At 37.6% G+C, this 22189-nt stretch overlaps 1 protein-coding gene across 2 annotated transcripts in view; it reads right to left on the minus strand.

The window, feature by feature from the left end:
* The window catches only part of ESR2 (estrogen receptor 2), a 45061-nt gene that overhangs the window by 18651 nt on the left and 4221 nt on the right, over window positions 1-22189 (minus strand). Inside the window, exons 3-5 of one of the 2 annotated variants that reach the window (XM_036266899.1) lie at window positions 12304-12420; window positions 4768-5067; window positions 1635-1773 (exon numbers count right to left, since the gene is read on the minus strand). In XM_036266899.1, coding sequence (XP_036122792.1) covers window positions 1635-1773; window positions 4768-5067; window positions 12304-12420 — 556 coding nt within the window. The remainder of the gene's footprint in view (window positions 1-1634; window positions 1774-4767; window positions 5068-12303; window positions 12421-22189) is intronic. The other variant, XM_036266907.1, reaches the window with a different exon arrangement.

The following is a 22189-nucleotide window of genomic DNA, read 5'->3' on the forward strand; positions in this document are numbered from 1 at the left end:
CACAAAATGCTATAAACATCCATAATGGGGTCCAAGCCCAGATCTAAACTTCCTCTGACATTTTTTTTTCTTTATCCTTACCCGAGGACATTTTTCCATTTTTTGTTCAGATAGAGTGGGAGGGAGAGAAAGGAAGAGAGAGAGAGGGAGAAACATCAATATGAAAGGGACACATCGAGTGGCTGCCACCTGCACGACCCAACCAGGGCCGAGGACAAACTGCAACCGAGGATATTTTTTCTATTTATCTTACATAGACTAGAAGGGGAGAGAAACACATCAATGCGAAAGAGACACATCGATTGATTGCCTCCTGCACGATCCCAAACGAGGCCTGATGAACTGCAACCAAGGTACGTGCCCTTGGCAGGAATTGAACCTGCGACTCTTTGGTCCATGGGCCAATGCTCTAACCACTAAGCCAAACCGGCCAGGGCTTTTTTTGAATATTTTTGAATAAGTAACTCCTCCAAAAATATACCCATTACATAAAAACATATTTATCTGTATATTAGATGCATTAAAAATCTTAGATTTGAAATTCTAGACTTTATAGAGTTAATGTGTTAAAAACAATAATAGGAACTACAACAAAAATAACCACCTGTAGGCACTCTAAAATAAATTCCTGCCCAATGTGTGCATTTACAATTCCCAAGAACTCCACTTCTATAGTCAAATAAACTAGATTTATATGTTGTAAACATAAGACTTTCAAATATTTTTATTTTTTCAACAATTTTATCTTTTTCTTTATTAAGTTTTAGAAAGAGAGGAAGGGAGATGGAGAGAGAGAAACATCGATGAGAGAATATCGATTGGCTGTCTCCTGCATGCCCCCCACTGGGGATCGGGCCCACAACCTGGGCATGTGCCCTGACTGGGAATCAAATCGGTGATCTCTTGGTGCATGGGTCAGCACCCAATCACTGAGCCACACTGGCTGGGCAAGACTTTCAAATATTTTTAAAGAATAATGTGAGTCTGTTAAAAATAGTTTATATAAAAAAAAAATGACTTCTTTGTTTTTTTCTTCTATTACTTAACCAAAAGCTACACCTAAAATTTATCTGAGATTTATGTCTATTTATAGTAACTTATATACATACTTACAGAAGTTAAAGAGCCCATACAAAGAGCAGGAGGGAAAGAGAGGAAGAGAGAGAGAGAAATATTGATGTGAAAGGGACATGTCAAGTGGCTGCCACCCACACCACCCAACCAGGGCCAGGGACAAACTGCAACCAAGGTACGTGCCCTTAACGGGAACTGAACCGGGGTCTCTCTGGACCGCAGGCCAACACTCTAACCGCTGAGCCAAACCCGCCAGGGCGAAAATAGAATTTTTAATGCAGAAAAATCTAAGTTGATTTATATACATTTGGTGGACACATACCCTGCAGAACATAGGCCCCAACTATGGCTGCCACTCTAAGAATGAGTCACAGAACACTGAATCCTTGTATGCATACTCTCATTTTGGGTTCTTGACCCAGTGAAGGAGCTGTGACATTATAATCCTCTTAACATTATAATCCTCTTAACTGTCCTTACAGGTGTGAGATTTTAATTGCAACACCCAGGACTCAATGCTTCACTCGAGTCAGAGAAGAAACACAATGCATTTTTCTCACCTGTCCAGAATGAGGTCTGGAGAAAAGATAAGCTTGCCGGGGTGGTCGATAGAGCGCCACATCAGCCCCACCATTAGCACCTCCATCCAGCAGCTCTCCAAGAGCCGCACTTGGTCGTACAGGCTGAGTTCCACAAAGCCTGGGGAAAGCAAGAGGCTGTGAGACACACCCACCCTCCTCCTCAGCTCCCTGTTTCTCTAGAAACAGAAGAGCAAGTTTTCAAAAGCTTTGAAAACACAAACAATATAAAAAACAATCAATATTTTAAAGATGTGGTTAAATAGTGACCTAAGAAGATTTTGAACTTAAGGTATGCAAGTCACAATTTGTAATCCTGGACCCCTTCTAGAAATAAATATACTTCATTTAGAATTTATAAAGGACTGTTACAGGTTTATACAGCTCTCTAAACAGATGCTAGTAAAGAACAGAAAGCTGGAACCAATCATTGTTGGTTATATCCTAATCAATGCCCTGCTGACAAAGATAACGCTGGGCTGCCAGCCAGAGGGGCTGCCTGTCTGGCCAATTAGGGTTAGGAGGAGTGAGAGGCACACGGAGAGAGTGGGGCCAGCCCTTGCAGAAAGTCAAGGCTTCAACTAAAGAATTTTTCTGAGTGTTTAAAATTTCCCATCCAGAGTTAGAATCACTCTTCTCTGCATAGCAGCACCAACTCTAGCTATTCTATCCTGAAGAACAAATATAACAACTGAAGCAGGTCCCAACAGCATAATAGCCTAATCGCATGTATTGGTCAAAGAACTAGAAAGTAAACAGGTAATCTCTAGGGAGGTGAACATTTCAGAAGCAAAGCAGAGATCTCTAGTGCTTTTTCCACAAGCATGATAAAAGGAGGAGGCAGTGTAATATAAAGACAGTCACCAAACCCATGGCCTTGGTGTGCAATGGGCTCCAGTTAAAATTCCAGTTCAGCCTCTTTCTAGCTAGTCACTTAATCTCCTTTTAAGTCTTTGTTTTCTTATAGGCACAGAGGTGGTAACAATGCCTGCCTCAGAGAACTTCCTACAGGTAGGATCTCATCATCCTCACTTTACAGATGAGGCAACTATAGCACAGAGAGCATGTGGTTTACATCTTTGACAATTACAATGTAAATATGCACATAGGAGAACTTTATGGAATAACGAATGGAAAGATGGATAAATCCTTTCCAAAGCCACATTCTATGCTCAGTTCAGGTTCCTATTATGTGTACACATTCCAATCTCACACATAGATGATAAGCCTGCCAAGGGAGACCAAGCTTTTTATACTTGTAGATATTCAACAAGATCAAGGCTAGGTGATTATTTTAATATTTTTTTTGTTTGGACAATGACTATATCAGCTGAGAGGTGGGAAGAGTGGGGGGCAAGGAATCACACCACCAGGCTATGCCTAAGTTTTCTGAAAACTTTAAAAAATAGCAGGCTTGAAGAGGGCCTAAGCAGCTTCAGAATTCAGTTCTGTTATGGCACAAAAAAGCTGCACAACTCTCAGTAATAATTAATTTCACCACTACTTTCAATGCGGGGTTCTGAAAATAGTGCTGTTTTTTTTTTTATCCTCACCTGAGGGCATTTTTCTCATTTTTTGTTCAGATAGAGTGGGAGGGAGAGAGAGGAAGAGAGAGAGAGAGAGAAATATAGATGTGAAAGGGACATATCGAGTGACTGCCACCTGCATGACCCAACCAAAGCCAGGGACAAACTGCAACCGAGGTACGTGCCCTTAGCAAGAACCGAACTCAAGTCTCCAACGCTCTAACCACTGAGCCAAAATGGCCAGGGCTGAAAAACAGTATTTGTAATACATATAGAGCAAAAGCTAGAGGAAAGTGCATCGGTATTGTCTCCTATGAGTAAGAACAGAGAGCATAAAATAATATAATTCTGGCAAAGGTGAAAATGCTAGACTACCAAAACAGAGCTGGAAACCAGAAACTCCTCAGAAAGCTCAGGAGCCAACAAATGATCTCAAAACCATTTGGCTACTCTAGGCCTGGTCCCACAGCTCTTTACTCACAACTGCTCTTTACCCAGCTTCTTGATACTCCCAATCTTTACAGTTTGCCCAGTACAGTCGCTGCCCCCTAGGCCATGGGAATTGGCCCTAGTGGCTTAGAACTTGGAGGGAGACCTCAGTTTTTAGATGTCTGTAAAGATGTGCAAAGAGAAGCCCTGTTGGAGTGTGATGGGTTGCTGCCGGTCTGTTCGAATCCTAGGTTCACTCTTACAGAAATACCACTTTGAAGAACACTTAGACAGTAGTTTTAGCACAATGCAGTATTGCAGGTATGTATTACCAGCTGGCCTGGGGAAGTGATCACATTACAGAATGGAAAATGCAGGTTACAAATAACTTCTACTGAATCATCAAACCCATTTTTAATTTGATGGCATTTCGGGTTTATTGATGATTCATGTTATTTCAGCTGCAGATTTACTTCTTGTCCATATATATTTATTCATGTACACACTACCAATTCTGTCTCCACTGGAACAGTTTACAAATTCCTATTTAGCATCTGGCAAACCTTTTATTTTCATATTGGACATACTGCACCCACTCCACCTTCACCTGCCTACACCCTCCTCTTAAGATGAGAAGTCCAGAGCCAGAAGACTGGTCAATGTGGAGCCCAGATCTTTTCCTTTTAGACCATGTTCCAGGTTCCAGAACCTGTGAATTTCCTGCCCAAATGGCCCCAAGCCCATTTCTCGAGCCTGCTGGGTCTCTTCTGTGGTCTATCCTCCCAGACCAGATGTGAGAGGTGGCCAAAGGACAGGTGGACATGCAGGATAAGGTGTGCACAAGGCTATGTGGGATGGACCTGGGGGTGGGAAAAGAAGAGAGTTGGAAATAGAACAGAAGGGGACCTGCCATGTCTGGTACTCAGGGGAGTCCAAGAATTCTAAATGGGAACCTGGTCATCTAGGCCATGTTGAAGGTGTGTATGTTGAGATAGGAAGAAAGAACATATTTCATTTACAGATTATAAATCAAGCTGTCAAACAGTTAAATTCAGAGACATCTTTTATGGGCCTCCATTATTTTGTACGCTTGCCCCATAAATGTTTAGGGGCAGGCCTTCCTACAAATACATGGAAAGCTAAGACCCAAAAAGCCCTACCAGGAATTTTCTTGGCCCAGCCGATCATGTGCACCAATTCCTTGTCGGCCAGCTTGGTCAGGGACATCATCATAGAGGCCTCGGTGAAAGGCATGCTGGGGCGGCTCACCAGCACGTTGGGCGGCTCTGCCTCGAGGAGTGTGAGCACCAGTTGCTCCGGGCTCAGGGTGCTCAACAGCAGCTCCTTCACTCGGCTCACATGTCCACTATTTTTCTTGGCTTTATTCAGACAGTGCAGCTGTTCGTCAGAATTTCTCTGCCTTCGTAGTATGCGGTACCCACACCTTTCTCTCCGGGAGCCTAAAGTGGAGAGCAGATAACAGTGCTTTCCTCTGTCTCTTCCCCAACCCAGCATTCACGTTCTCCAAGTAGCCAGGGTAAAAATGAAACAACAACATCATTGTAAGACCTGAGTCTATTGTCCAAATGTATCTTAGAGCAGAAGCCTGCCTTTTTTTCTGGAGCCCACAGGGCATGATTATTATATTTGTGACCGTGTTAGCAGAATCAGTAACATGACTTTTTAAGGACAATAGCCCAAATGATCTTAAGTTCTCCATTTCAAGGTCATCTGTGGATACTAAATCCATTTCTCTTTTAAAGAGTGATGACATACCTCAGTTTCCAAACCATGAAATTAGGAATTTTCTTCAGTCAGAAAATGAGGAAAAGTTAGGAAATGAATACTGATATTTCCAGTTATCAAATAATACACTTTTATAATACATTCTTAAAATGTTTACACACGTGTTTGTGTGTCTATATGTGTGTTATATATTCTTTTTACATACACATATTTCAAATAATTAATTGAAAAAGTCTGAAAAATATACATGAGCACAAATTTTGGAATATGCTTTGTTTTTTAATGCTCTTTTACTTTTCCATATTTCATATACAAATTTATGATTATAGTGTATACACTATTTAATAACTTGCTTTTTATTATAAAATGTGCCATTTTACAACTTAATAATCTATATAGCATTCTGTTTTATGAGTATAGCATCATTTATTTAAAATGCCCCCTGTTGATGGAAATCAGGTTGGTTATAATTTCTTTGTTAGTATAAATATTGCAATGAAAATGCATCTTTATACATGTATCCAATTACTATTTTCTTAAAATAAATTCAAAGACATCAAGTTATTGTAACAGAACATATATACATTTAAAATGTAGATACATAGTGATAGATTACCTTCCAAAAGTATTTTTAAATTTATAATCTAAATAATACTTTAAAGGCTACCTATTTTCTCATAACACCATTGAGCATTAAAGATAATTTTTAAACTTTGTTAATCTGACAGCTGATTAACCAATCTCATTTTACTTTGTAGTTTTTAATTACTAGCATGGTTGACTAATATATTTGCCCTTTGTATTTATTTTACTTGTGAACTGCCCGTTTTTGTTGTGTGTGTGTGTGTTTTTTGTTTGTTTGTTTTTTGTCCTTTTCCCCCTAATAACTTTACTCTTTATATAATAGCAATAAATAACTTTTGTTATATGCAATATTAGTCTTGTTTGTTATATACCTTTTAATTTTGCTCATGATGTCTCTTGTCACAAAGGTTGTAGTACACAGTCAAATCTATCTTTTTGTTTCACATCAAAATTATATAAATATTCTTCTGTATCTTCTTTAAGACTTTTGTAGTACAAATCTATCTGGAATTTCATGTATATTTGTATCATGTCATATTGCTATTTTATGTTATATTTTTCCAAATGGATATACAACTTTCTCAACACTATTTATTGAATAAGTTTTTCACATTGGTTTATTATAAAATGTCTTGTCATAAAAAACAATTGTACGTAAAAGTGTCTCCTTCTGGATACAAGTGTTGTCTTCTGGATTCTCTACTCTGTCTTATAGATCTATTTCTATTCCTATGCTGGTATCAAAATGTTTCAGTTACTGTACATTTATGGACCAAAACAGCATGGGATAATGGCTTTAAGATGGTGGGAGAGGGGAAAACCCTTCAATTTAGAATTATATTCCCAGATATACCATTATTTAAGAGTGAGGATAAATTAAAGACATTGTCAGTTAAACAAAGATTTAGAAGATATATCACTCACAACCCCTTTGAACTAATTATTATTGTACTAGTTTGTTGCAGATGGAGAAAAATGCACTAGAAGAAACCAATGAGATTCAAGAAACAATGGTAAAAAAATAAATTGGTAAATATGAGATTGAATATATAAAGCACTGAATGAATAAAGTAATAATAATCAATTTTTGGAGGTAGAGAAACAAGGTAGAACCAAAACACTAGACAGTTACATAATATGTAAAATAAGAGAGGAATGATTTTGGTTAGAACTTAGTTTCTTTATTTGAGATGAGAGGTTTCTATTACAGAGACTGACTTGAGTTCTCAAATTAATCAAAATATATGTTAAAAATAGAAATATTGTCACTAAAAAAATTGAAACAAAAAATATGACTTCTAAACTAGCAGAAAAGAAAAAAGGAAGCAAAAGTGTGTGATCAACTCCAAAAAGGAAAAAAGTAGAAAATGCATGAATTTTTTGAAAGCACAAAATAATATGACAGAAATTAATTTCAATGATCACAATAAACATAAACAGACCAAACTGACCAGTTAAGATTCACTCTGAAATTATACATATTTTTAAATCTAGACATATACTTGTTATAAGAGATACATCTAATATACAGAAAAATTGAAAATAAAGGGTCAGAAAAAGATATCACAAGAAAAATTAACCAAACAAGTTATAATTACTCTATCAATATCAAACAATATAAACTTTAAAAATCATTAGAGATAAAGAGGATCATCAGTAGAACATAAAAGATAAATAATTCAGAACTCATATACATCAAAACAACAAAAGCAACAACAAAACCTAGCCCACAAACGTAACACCAAAAAGGTATTGAAAGAAAAATAGAAATTGACAAATACACTAATATCATATGGGATGTTTTAACATCTCTCTCTCAGCACTGAGAAAGCAGGAATATCGGAGAAAAGTCAGAATACAGAACATCTGAATAGCACAGTGAACAAAGCTCATCTACAAAAATTCATGGACATTTGCAAAAATTATGACGTACCAGGTCGTGAATAAAATCTAACTAAAAATGTTATCATATAAGTTGTATTCTCTGACCATAATACAATAAAAATAGAAATTAACAATAAAAATATAACTTCCAAATGTTTATAAGTTTGAACACAAAAGTATTTCTAGAGATTGACTGGTGAAAGACCAATGTGAAATTATAATTAAAGATGTTATAAGTCAGGATGTCACTAGCATGGGTACAATTTTATATGAACTTTCCCTAAAAAAAAAAAATCTAAAAGTTAAAATCTGCAAAATGTCTAGTTTCTATATTCCCATTATATTTTTTCACTAAATTCAATTGTCCACATTTAAAAATATATATATTAATTAGCATGTATGAGAAAATTTAAATTATTTGCTCCCAAGAAAATGTATCTGAATTTCCCCCTATTCTTGGCTAGTTGCAGTAGAAGGAAGGACTCTATCCATCAGAGATATTTGAATCAAATGTATTACTAAAAGAATTAAAAGCCTAAAACATAATTCATTTTATTAGTAATCAGATAGAGTGTCATAGATAGTTAAGATAGATTATTACCCCCACGGTAAAATGGAACAAAATGTATGGTTTCAGAAAGTACCTTTCTGATCACACATTTCTTTTTTTATAGGGTATATAAGGATATTTACAAAACAGGTTTATATACAAAGTGAAAGGTTTTGAATCCATACATTCAAATTTATTTGACCAATTTTTACTGACAAAGTGGTTATGTACCAGGTCCTGTACTAAGTTATGGGGATTCTAGGATCGATAAAATGAAGCCCTTTACAAGGAACTCACATTTTTCTACCAAGGATATTACCAGTGACACTGTAATCTAGGCAGAGTCTCAATGTGCCTGTGAGTGAACGTAATGAGAAACTCTACCAAATGAGAGTGCTCCATATTAGAAAGTGCCCCAGAGAAAGATGATGGTGATGATGACGATGACAACGACCACAATGGTAAATGATAATAATAGCAGTTATGATCTACTAGAAGCTTCTATGTGTCAGACATTGTTTATAACACATAGATTATCGCATTCTGGCAACCTCCCTAGAGGATGGGTGCTGTTATTTATCTCCAACACACAGAGGAGGAACCAGGCACAATAAATCTCAAATAACTTGCCCAAGATAGAAAAGCTAGAAATTAGCAGAAGCAGAATCTAAACCCAATCAATAGTCTGAATCCAGAACTGGAGCTTTAAATCACTATTTTATACACCTCTCCATCAAACTTCTTTCACGTATATTCACCTATATGAGGAGAATAAAGAAACGGCATCTGAAAGATGCTGAGCTATTGTCCGAACCCAGGGATATAGATCAAGCACATGGCTATTCACATTGTTTTTCTGTCTAATTTACATTTCATTGTATCCTTCTGGTGAAGCCTTACCCCTGAAGTTAGTCTGAGTGGGTATCCTCCTGCCATTTAAACAACCATATTAATACCTCAAAAGAAAAGAAAGAATTGGAAATGCAGAAGAAAAAAAAAGTGATTAACAGAAGAGATATGACTTCTGAATAAAAAAGGAAAGTGGAATGGTGTAGGAGAATCCAGGATGCAGATAGGATCCCTAATTCTCTAAGACTGGATAGAAGGAAGAATGTGGCTAGAAGGTTTGGGGGAGGGTAGATGAGAAAAGTTCTGGGAAGGGAGGAAAGCAGAGTTCAGAAAATTCATCCCTTATTGTTTTTCTCTGGGTCAGTGAAGGGCCAACTATCCACTGTCTGCACATTAACCCATCTCATTTCTACTGTAATCTCCAAAGATAATAAAATATTTTTTTCTTAGAGAGGCCTACCCACGGACTTTTTTGGCCAAATTCAATTTTCTTTTTTCTCATTCCCTTTTCCATGGAAGTTTTTAATTATGTACATCTCTATACTCTACCTCATGAGACTGTATTGTATCAAACTTACAACTGTATGAGATTTTCAATGAGAGAGGGAGAAAGGAACACTAAAATTTAGTGCCAGACACTGTGTTTTCATATGTATTTCTCACAAAACTCAATGAAGTAGCTACCTCTGTTTCAGCGATAAGAAAACTGAGGGCCAGAAAGGTCAAGTCGTTTGAGCATAGTCACAGTTAGCCAGAAGTAATGAGACAAAAAAAATGCAAGTCAGTCTATGACAGTCCAATCTTCCTGTTCTTCTCTCCACATACACTGCCCCCTACAGGTGGAGTGTATATGTGCTGCTGCCCTGGGCTTGAACCACCAGGCTCAGCCTCCCAAGAGATCCTAGTATAATGAAAGAATTCTTATCTAAAGACTAAATTGTAAATCATTTCTTAAAAATATATGATCACTTTAAAATACCGTTCAACTTGGCCTGGCTGGTGTGGCTTACTGGTTGAGCATCAACCCATGCACCAAGAGGTCGCCAGTTCAATTCCCAGTCAGAGCACATGCCCAGGTTGTGGGCCCAATCCCCAGTGGGGGACATGGAGGAAGCGGCCAATCGATGTTCTCTCTCATCAATGTTTCTATCTCCCTCTCTCTTTCTCTCTCTCTAAACCTTTCTCAATAAAGAAAAAAAAAATTTTTAATAAAATAAAATATTGCTCAACTTAAACCATGAAGCATTTATTTGCAATCTTTTGTCAGAGCAAGGCTTTCTCTTTGAGCACCTCTGCCAATTAAATCACGTTATTTTCCTGCATAAACCATACCCATGATACACTGACACTGAATTTTCAATTTCAGCTTTTTTAAAACAGCAAAAGCCTGGGCACTCATAAAGCAATCTGAATTCAGAATCTTTCTAGGTTTCTAACTTCCCCAGCCAATCTCATGCATACCCACCTAACAATCACTACTCGTCCTTTATATAGCTTTATTCAAAGCTTTCACAGAAACAATTGTTTTCCCACTCATAGTCCAGATGTTTGCATACGTTTAAATTAGATTTTATAATTTAACAATGATGATGAATAGAAACAGGTTTAAGAAGCAGCCCATCCCTGGCCGGTTTGGAGCAGAGCCTCGGCCTGCAGACCACGGAGTCCTGGGTTTGGTTCCCACTAAGGGCACGTACCTGGGTTGCAGTTCGCCCCTGGCCCTGGTTGGGGTTGTGCAGGTGGCAACCAGTTGAAGTGTGTCTCTCATGTCTCTTTCTCTCTCCCGCTCTTTCTGAAGAGAAATGCAAAAATTATCCTCAGGTGAGAATAAGAAAAAAGAAGCAGCGCACTGGTTACTGATAAGGATATCACTGAAGTGGTGGGAACAGAAATGTTTGAATGTTTCAGAGAATAATCAATACACACTGGGAGATCATGGGCTTTGAGAGGATGTTTTACAGAGGAAACTGAAAGCATCAGAGATTCTGGGAAGCCAGAGAACTGTGCTGAAATGAAAAGTACTTATGCTATAATTCTGAACTAGGTAAGGTATTATCTTGCCCATATGGAGAAAAAGAGAAGGCCAGAGAATGTTAAAGAGACAGAGTTACTAAGAGATTTTCAGAGAGAAAAGAGAGAGGCCTTTGTTTTAAATTTTTCAAATAGTTAAAAAAGAGAGAAATTACCACTAACCACAGGCAAAAATTTGGCTAGCAGAAGAGTAAGAAAAGTAGAGCAGAGCTAGCAGGAGGGTATGGAAACAAGCATGTGTGTACAGACAAGTGCATCAAAAGTTAGACAGGTGGAGAGGGCAGGGTGCAGGCTTCACTGTCAGTTGTTATAGTGATGTGCTCATTTTCCTTTGCTTTTTTTTGTATGTGAGTGTGTGTGTGTGTGTGTGTGGTGTGCATGTATATATATATGTACATACATACATATATATGTACACACATATATATACACATGGGCTTTATATACATATATATGTGTGTGTGTAGATATATATATACATATTTTTTTTTACACAGGTATATGCACATGTACATATCACCATAGAACAAAATCTATTCTCTATGGTACCTTCCATAGTTCTATCATGTTTCTGACTCCTACATATTTTTTCTGCTTCTAGAAAGCTATTGGAGGGATAGGTATAAATCTACACCACCCAAGTAACTCACAAGATATGCTACTTTCTTGTCACAGCTTAAACTGTGAACATTTACCACACCTTCAATCTCAGACTTTTCAAGGCCCCAGGCAGATGGCCATCCAGCCCTGTGTGAGCACATCAGTGGCTAGAGTTCCCTAATTCATGTGGCAGCCTATTCTGCTGTCAGACTATTTGAATTATAGAGAGTTATTCAGTATATTGAGCCAAAATCTCCCTCCTGAAATTTTCTCCCAATCACTCCAGCTCTGCACTCTGTGGGTACAGGGCATAAATCAATTCCCCCTTCAATGCGACAGCACACAATACTTGAAGATAATAAATAAACCCTAAATCTCTTCTCATCCAGACCATAGGCCCCTGTAGCTTTCAGCATGTCCTGCAACAGTAGAAAGGGAAGCGAACACTCACCGCACTTCACCATCCCGACTTTATAGCACTTCTGAAGTCGGCATGCTTGGCAGCTTTTGCGCCGGTTCTTATCTATTGTGCACTGATTTGTAGCTGGACAAATATAATCATTATGTCCTATAGCAAAATAAGAAAAGAAAGGTTATTGTTACAATATTTTGGTTAAATATCTTCCTGGTCAACAACACTGATTATGTTACCCAGCTGAGAGATAAGGGACATCTTCTTGACGACAGGCACAGGTACAAAGGCAAAGTTCAGCCTCATCCATGCCTTGTTAGTAAAGGAAACCTAGGAATATTTTAATATCCTACTTTTTGACTAATAGGTTATTCTCTGCATGTACTTATAATTCTCAAGAGCTACATTTAGAAATATTCTCCTTTGGACACAGAAAGTGAGACAGTCACCTGGAACTGATTTGCTCCAAATCACAGAGCTCCTCAAGTATCGATCACAAATTCAACTGCCCATATTCTTTTACATTTATCCCTTTTTGAGATTTAACATGATACTTTTTATAGGAATTCATAGTCAAATAAAAGAATTAAACTAGTCAATAAGAGGATAAAGAAACTAGCAAACTAAGAACAGAAAGAACTGCTACTTAATAATGGTTGTAGATTAGATTATTCTCAGTTCTTCACTCCTTCCCTCAGGGGCTTACAGTGTACTAGAGTGGGCAGAGTACACTTCCCCACCAACTGATGATGGACTTGGCCATGGGACTTGCTTTAGCCAATGGTATGTTTGTGCCACTCCAACAGTTTGGCTTGGCTTCTTGAGTCCCCATAAAAAAATATCTCAGGTAGCCACTGGCCCAAGGAGAATATGGAGACATATGGAGCAGATGTGAACTCAATCCAAGACTTAGAGCCGAGCTTTATGAAGAGAGGCATCCTAACCAACTCATAGACCTGCAACTAAGAAAAATAATGCTCACTGTAGTAAGATACTAGTCATATAGCAATATCTGACTAAAGACAATGGTACTCCTTTTAATTATTTTAAGTAAGGAAGAGATAAGAACATTTCCATTTCAGAAATTGTTTCAGATGCTACATGGAGGATGGATCAGAAGAAAGGAAACTGATGGAGTCCAGGAGAACAGGTGAGAACCTGCTATAGCTGTGCAAACCAAAGATGAAGTTGTCTGGACTATGTAATGGTATGGAGAATGAAGAGAGCTATATGGATCTGAGAGATTTAGAGGGGGAGGTAAGAGGAGGGGAGAGAATGAAATGGAATTATAATAAAAATAGGTGAAAACTGAAAGTGCATAGTATATTTTGGTACTCCTTTTTCTGTACTGATTGATTTTAGAGAGAGAGAGAGAAAGGGAGGGAGAGAGAAGGAAGGAGGAAAGAGAGAGCGAGAGAGACAGTGAGAGAGAGAGAGATTTGTTGTTCCACTTATTTATGCATTTACTGGTGGATTCTTTTTTTTTCTTTATCCTCACCCGAGGACATTTTTCCATTTTTTGTTCAGATAGAGTGGAAGGGAGAGAGAGAGAGAGAAACATATACATGAAAGGGACATATTGAGAAGCTGCCTCCTGCACGACCCAACCAGGACTGGGGACAAACTGCACTGAGGTACATGCCCTTAGCAGGAACCGAACCCAGGTCTCTCTGGACCGGAGGCCGACGCTCTAACTGCTGAGCCAAACCGGCCACAGCACTGGTTGATTCTTGTATGTGCCCTAACTGGGGGGTTGAACCCTCAACGTTGGCAGGACAATGCTCTAACCAACTGAGCTTTTCAGTCAGGGCAGTACCTCTATTTCTTAATTGTGTCTTTCTAATTAACAATATGTCCTGAACTTTTTACATTAAAGCAACAATAGTCCAGAATTTCAACAAGGGAAATGGATTAATCTCAATAATAAACTAAATGGGCAAGTCATAAAAGAAATAAATCACACACACACAAATAAAATAAAGGAGAGGATTTCATTTATGTAAAGCTCAAAAGTAGAGAAAACTAAACTATATTGTTTAAGGAAGCATGTTTGGGTGGTAAAACCATGGCAAGGAAGATAGAAGTTAGGATTGTCTTACCTCTGTAGGAAGGGAAGGAGCTGTGACCAAAAGGACCACCAGAGGCATCCTGGGGCTCTGAAGATATCCTATTTCATGGCCTGAGCACTAGTTATATAGGAGTTTGTATTCTTTAAACTGGATATAAATAAATACTGGAATACATTCCTTAACTCTATCCTCTGAGAGAGCCTGTAAGCAGGGACATCAGAGAGCATTGAGTACTCAGATCTTGGTTTATAAATATCATTTTCCTTTAAGAAGAAACAGGATTCTCTGGAGAAACTGCTTATTTCAGGACTAGGGCAGAGAAAGTAGAAGATGAACCTGAAATAGCTTGTTGTACTGGGAAGTAAGGAAGTGTCCAAGAATTATGGGTACATTAGAGAGAGACAGAGAAAGAAAGAGAGAGAAACCAGTTTAAAGGGATCCTACTGACCAAATCTGGGATAATTTGGATATCCATATAAATAATGATAGTAATAAATAATAACCAAATGTAGAAAATGGGAAATGATAAGTTATACCAATTATACTCATATAAATTAAAGGCTTAATAAGAATAGGATATTTACGTTCTCTCAAAGAATCTCAACAAAAAATATTCATAAATTACAAAGTGTGAAAGAATGCCTCACAGTATAGAAGCCTGGCAGACATCACCCTAACCCAAATACACATCACTAGTAATGGAACAAACAGAAATCAGGCCCCACATGAAAAGGGCCAGTCAGAAGAACATAGCATCACTTCTGTGATATGAGCCAGTCAGAAGAACATAGCATCACTTCTGTGATATGAGCCAGTCAGAAGAACATAGCATCACTTCTGTGACATTCCTGCCAGCAGTGTGTAAGCTAAATCTACTGATGAGGCAACACCAGACAAACTCAAAGTCAGGGGCTCTCTGCAAAATAACTGGCCTATAAGGTTCAAAAGTGTCAAGAGCATGAAAACCAAGACTAAAGAACTATTGTGGAAAGACAGAGAGAGGCTAACGACATAACAACTAAATACACAATGTGATTCTGAACTGCTTCCCTTTGCTATTGAGAACACTGTTGGGATAACCAGCAAAACTTAAGTTTGAGGATTAGAAGGTGTAATGTATCAAAGCTAAGTTCCCAGTTTTGACTGTTGTATATAGCTATATAGGAAATACATGTTAAAGTATTTGGGGGTGATGGGGCATAATGTTGGCAACTCACCTCAAATGATTCTAGGGAAAAAAGGTTTGTTATATTGTATATACATGATTTTTGTATGCTTGAGAGTCCAAAAAAAGCTTCCATTAGCTACTCAAACAACATAGTTGCTAATTCACACAAATAAGATAAACACTTAAATACAGATACATTTAGATTTATTTATATTTCAAATGCTATTGTTTTAAGTCCTAAAATTAACTTTCCTTTCTCCAACTCATCAGATCTTAAAGAACATTTCCAAAAAGACATGGTTCTCCATTTGGACCATAATCAAATTTCATAATTCTCTCCCATTTTAGGTAGAATCCAGTAACATTCATTCAACAAAACAAATTGAAATGCAGTTGTCTGTGGTTTCACCACCATGCCCTGAGTTGGCCTGGGCTGCCAGCACAGCGCAGTCTGGACAGTTCTAGAGTAGGAAGACATCTCCCTCGGAGATGCAAAAATCACTCTCTCAAGTGGCCCTCCATACTGGGCATGCACGGGAAGCAATGTCTGCCCAGCCCAACACACCAACATTTCTGACTACCTACTGATTTCTAGGTTCTTTTCATCAACATTCAATCCTATAACTTCCCTATAAAAAGCTATAATCCCCATTTTACAAATGAAAATACGTAAACTCAGTTCAGTAATCTCCTTAAGGCTATTAGTTTTAGTTTTCTATGTTGAATAATAAATTTCTATAAATTTACAAGCTTAAAACAAGACAAATTTATCTCATAGCTTTCAGAGGTCAGGGTCCAGGCACAGTTTGGATGCTCCCTAGGGTCTCACAAGGCTGCAATCAAGGTGTCGGCTGGGCTGTGGTCTCACCTAAAGGGTCCTCTTCCAAGCTCATTCAAGTCGACAGAATCAGTCCCTTGCAGTTGTAGCAGAGACACTGCTCTCAGCTTCTAAAGGCAGTTCACAACATGATGTTTGCTCTCTTCCAGGCCAGGAGGAAAGCATCTCACTAACCTCTCTCTCCTGTCTGCTATGATAGAGACTTATATAATCACAGCATAATCACAAGAAACTATCCCGTCAGCATTTGCTGTGTAATGTAACCTGACAAAGGGAGCAACACTGTCATATTTACAGGTTCCATACACACTCAAGAGTAGGAGGTAATATAAGGTGTGCTGAAAGAACAGATAATTTATCTTGTTATTGCTTTTATCCTTACTTATAGTACTCAGAACTAAATTATATTTTAAAAGCCAAAACATAATTATAATCAGAAATGTTCTATTATACTTTAGAACATATGCTTTATAATAAAAGAAAATTTTAATCTCACAATACTTTCCATAATAGTAGCAAGGTTCAGTACCTTCTAAAAATTCTAAGAACATTACATGATGTCATCCTTATCAGTTTTATAAAGAGGTTTATAACAATAAGAATTTAAGGAACAATAGAGGTTCCCCTTCATTATTTTTTTTCCTCAGTTTATTTTTAAACATAAATTTACATTTAATAAAAGAATCAGGAAGCACAATAATATGAGCACACTCAATATAAATAGCCTAGAAAATGTCTTATGCAAGAAGGTCATGGTAATTCACTTCACTTCTGGCAAAAAAGAAAAAGAAAAAAGTCCTCCTCAAACTGCATTGACTACTTCATGTATTAACTGGCTTCTTGTCCCATGCAAGAGTGAGAAGCATGCTACTCCAAACTAATAGAACAGAGAAAAGTTCAGAGCAAAATTAGAGGCAAAATATGTAGCTGATTCTTCTGGTTGACATATAAAATGCTATAGGAAAATGTGCTTTTTATAATATAAAGTATGAAAGATTGTCCTCATTCTCTCTGAAAAATTACATCTGTCTGAGTTCATTCATTCATTCATTCATTCATTTATTCATTTATTCATTTTCAACTGCCTGGAGGGCAGAGACAGCACTGTACTTGGAGTCAGAAGTTCTGGTTTCAATCTCAGCCTTCCAGTGTTCTTATTTTAATAACAGAGCCATTTAAAAATAATAAAAATAAATAAATAAATAAAATAAAATAAAAACAGAGCCATTTTTATCACCCACACCCTCCCTGACACTCATAGACTGCAACAGCAGGCATCTACCTTCTGTTTTGTTCCCTCAGGACATTCTTCCTAAGTTCACAGACAAATAAATCCCAAGTAAGGGAATATATGCCTCCCAGGTAAAAAAAATCTTTTATATTCCCTATTGGCTGTTATAGCTTCCCATTAAAACTCAGCCTAGCCCTGGCCAGTTTGGCTCAGCGGTTAGAGTCAGCCTGCGGTCTAGAGATACCCAGGTTCAGTTCCCGCTAAGGGCATGTACCTCGGTTGCAGTTTGTCCCTGGCCCTGGTTGGTTGTGCGGGTGGCAGCCACTCGATGTGTCCCTTTCACGTCGATGTTTCTCTCTCTCTCTCTTCCTCTCTCTCCCTCCCACTCTATCTGAACAAAAAAGTGGAAAAATGTCCTCAGGTGAGGATAAAAAAAAACAAAACAAAAAACGCAGCCTAAAGTCTTAAAAAACAGAGCTGAAGATTCATGAGTGGCAGTCAAATCAATTTTAACTTTCAAAGAACAATGATAAAAAGTTATGAACATCAAAATGAAAGTGGATAGAATATAATAGTAATAAGTACTATTATATATGGATATAAAATAACTAAAAAAATGAAATTTATAAAACTATCATTGAGAAATGTGCCAGACACATATTTTAAAAAACTAACCACACCTTATGAGATATAAAACAACTAAATAAATGGAGACATAATATCTTGATGTAAAGATTATTACAAAGAATCTTTCCAAAATAATTCTTAGGTTTAACAAAATCTCTACTTTTCTTAACATTAAAGATGGGAGTCCACTTAATAAAATTATTCTAATATTGCTACGGACAAATAAATAAGAGAAAATAGCCAGGACAGTTATTTAAAAAAATTTTTTTTTTAAATCCTAACCTGAGGACACTTTTGCCTTCATCTTCAGATAGAGTGAGAGGGAGAGAGGGAGAAAGAGAGAGAGAGAGAAACATCAGTGCGAGAGAGACACATCAAGTGGTCACCACCCACACGACCCCAACTGGGGCCAGGGACAAACTGTAACCAAGGTACATGCCCTTAGCAAGAACTAAACCTGGGTCTCTCTGGACCACGGGCCGACGCTCTAACCGCTGAGTCAAACTGGCCAGGGTGCCAGGACATTTTTTAAATTGAAGGTATTTATACTGGTATATATGAAAATTCATTATTAAACTATAATATTTAAAATAATGTACTTATACAAGAATGGTGTGATAGTAAAACACGTATATATCAATGAATATGTGAAAAAAATGCTCAAAATTATTAGTAATCAAGGAAATGCAAATTAAAACCACAATGAGTTACAACTACATTCCCAACAGAATGGCTAAAAGTTAAAAGACTGGAACTCTCATACACTGCTGTTGCAAATACAAAATGGAAAACAGTCTGTTAGTACCTTTTAAAGCCAAACATATGCTTATCATACAACCAGAAATTTTACTCCTAGGCATTTACTCAAGAAAACAAAAAAGATGCCTACACAGGGAGATACACTCAAACATTCATTGCAGTTTTATTCAAAATAGCACAAAAGTAAAAACAAATGAACAATAAAAAAACTGGAGTAGATCTACATTGGAATATTATTAACTAAAAGGAATGACTTATTAATGCATCCAACAACACAGATACATTTTTTTTAAATCCTCACCCAAGGATATATTTTATTTTCATTATCTCCAGGTAGAGTGGGAGGGAAGAAGAAGAAGAAGAGGAGGAGGAGGAGGAGGAGGAGTAGGAGGAGGGAGGGGGAGAGAGAGAGAGAGAGAGAGAGAGAGAGAGAGAACACATCCATGTGAGAGACACATCGACTGGTTGCCTCCTGTACAACCCTGACCAGGGCCAGGGACAAACCACAACTGAGGTACATACCCTTGGTTGGAATCGAACCTGTAACTCTTTGGTCCACAGGCCAACACTCCAACCGCTGAGCCAAATCAGCCAGGACAACACAGATAAATCTTAAAAACATCATAAGTGAAAGAAACCATACATAGATGGTTACATGCTTATAACTCAATTATATGGCACTCTAGAAAAGGTAAAACTACAGAGACAGAAAATGGATCAATGGTTACCAGGACCTGGGAGGCTGGGGGGAAATTAGCTACAGTGGGCATGAGAAAACTTTTTGGAGTGATGGTAATGTTTTATATATTAATTGGTTGTGGTTACTTGACCTCATGCATTTTCAAAATTCATAAAACTGTTCAATTAAAATACAGAAATTTATTATATGTAAATTATATCTCCAACGCAAATAAAAATAATAAACTCCTACCCTGGCCAGTTTTGCTCAGTGGTTAGAGCGTCGGCCCTCAGACCAAAGAGTCATGGGTTCGATTCTAGTCAAGGGCACATACCTCGGTTGTGGTTTGTCCCCAGCCCTGGTCTGGGTTGTGTGGAAGGCAACCAGTCAATGTATGGCTCTCTCTCTCTCCCTTCCACTCTATCTGAAGATAAATAGAAAAATATCATCAGGTGAGCATTTAAAAAAATAAAATAAACTCTCATATTTTTAAAAGTCAATGAAAACAGCCCTGGGCAGTTTTTAGAGTGTCAGCCTGCAGACCAGAGAGTCCAGGGTTCAGTTCCCACTAAGGGCACATACCTCGGTTGCAGTTTGTCCCCGGCCCTGGTTGGGGTTGTGTGGGTGGCAGCCAGTCGATGTGATTCTCTCATGTCAATGTTTCTCTCTCCTCCACCCCCTTCTCTCGCTTTATTTAAAGATAAATGAAAAAAAAAAACTTCCTCGGGTAAGGATATAAAAAAAAAAAATCAATGAAAAGAGATAGATTTATTCAATAAAACAATGTGGAGAAATTTGAGTATTTAAGATAAATACATTTAATTATTATTTCATTCAGTATCTCAAAAGAAATTGTGTGGCCACTTTCAGTTACTGCAATGCATTTATATCAGAGGGTGCCAAAAATATGAAGAGTCCAAAGAAATAATCATTTGGGCATTACGTAATTGTAAGAGCACTAACTCTTATTCTTTTGCAGATTCAGAATGTGACATTCCTTTCCCCCTTCCCAACAGTCTCTTGGCATATACAGTAGGAAGGAATGACTTGGGGAAAGCAAAGGAAACTTACTTTTCATTGTTGTCAGCTATTGTCTCAGGGTTCTAAGGTATCTGATGCAGAGAGATTTTTTTCCCCAACAGCAAATAAGAAGGATCTTTTTTTTAAAGGATGTAGTCAGTTGCATTGGGTCAGAATTTCCTTGAGGGATAAGATTCTAGAACCTCAGCAAGATACAGAATTGTCGTCATATCAAGAGTTTGGTTCTAAATTTCAAACAAAAATCTGAAGTATTCTTATGAAAAATATCAGGGAACTGGATCTGGCCTTAAAATCTACTACTAAAATTATCATAAATAAAAATATTCAAGCACTGAATATGTTCAGTGTAGAATAAAAAGCTTTGTATGTAAAGGCAAAAATAAGCAAACACCATGATTTATGTTTTGTAATATTTGATTACGTAGGCTTCTGTTATCTATGTTGTTTTAACGTTTGATAAGAAAATTAAGTTTGGAATGGCAGAGGGTCCTCATCCACCTAATTATGAAGATCTTAGAAGAGGTGGGTTTAAATAAGATGAGGATTAGAAGAGAAATACAAGGACGAAAAAAATATTGATATCTGAATATGGAAGAGTTTTTCTTTTTAAAAAAAACTAGACGATCTTGAATGCTAGTAATTAATGCTATTGTAATTAACCCAATATTTTCACATAACCAACCTCATTTTGTTTTGGGGACAATTCTGTGAGTATCTCCATTTCACAGAAGAGGAAACAGGCTGAAGATAAGGTCAATGAGCTACTAAATGTAGGATCTAGGACAAATGGGTTGTCATCTATCCAGGGGATCTGTAGGAAGGTGATTCTTTACCTAATAATACTCCATTCCACCCTCCCTCCTCTGGATTCTACCAGTGTTTCTGCTTGAAATAAAATGTCCTCTTAATCTACAGTTATCAGTGGGTAAGTTAACTTAGTAAATTGCTGTTTGCCATATGCACACTATAAATTCCTTAAAGGTTGCTTTTCTTTTTCATTTCTTTCTTTTCTTTTTAATCCTCACCCAAGGATATTTTTTCATTGATTTTTAGATAGAGTGGAAGGGAGGGGTGAGGGAGAGAAGGAAGGGCGATGGGGAAAGAGAGAGAGAAACACCGAAGTGAGGAAGACACATCAATTGGTTGCCTCCTGAAGGACCCCAACCGGGGCCAGGGATCAAACCTGCAACCCAGGTTCGCTCCCTTGACTAGAATCAATCTTGAGACCCTTTGGTCCGAGGGCAGACACTCTAATTGCTGAGGCAAATTGGCCAGGGCAAGGTTGCTTTTCTTAACCAGTTAAGAACAAGACACTGAGGCTTTGACAGAAAGGGGAAGGGAGCTATAAGATGGGAACATAGGATGTTGCCTAGGAGGAGGGTTGCCAAGGGAGGAGTTATTAAGCAGAGAGACAGAAGAGAGCACAAGTAATCAAGAAAATGAATTTAGCCCCTCTTCTGGGTATCTATCGGAAAAATTTGGAAACATTTGTCAAGATTTATGTACCCCTATG

Source organism: Molossus molossus, unplaced genomic scaffold, assembly GCF_014108415.1.
Source record: "Molossus molossus isolate mMolMol1 unplaced genomic scaffold, mMolMol1.p scaffold_m16_p_1, whole genome shotgun sequence".
In the NCBI taxonomy this organism is placed as follows: domain Eukaryota; kingdom Metazoa; phylum Chordata; class Mammalia; order Chiroptera; family Molossidae; genus Molossus; species Molossus molossus.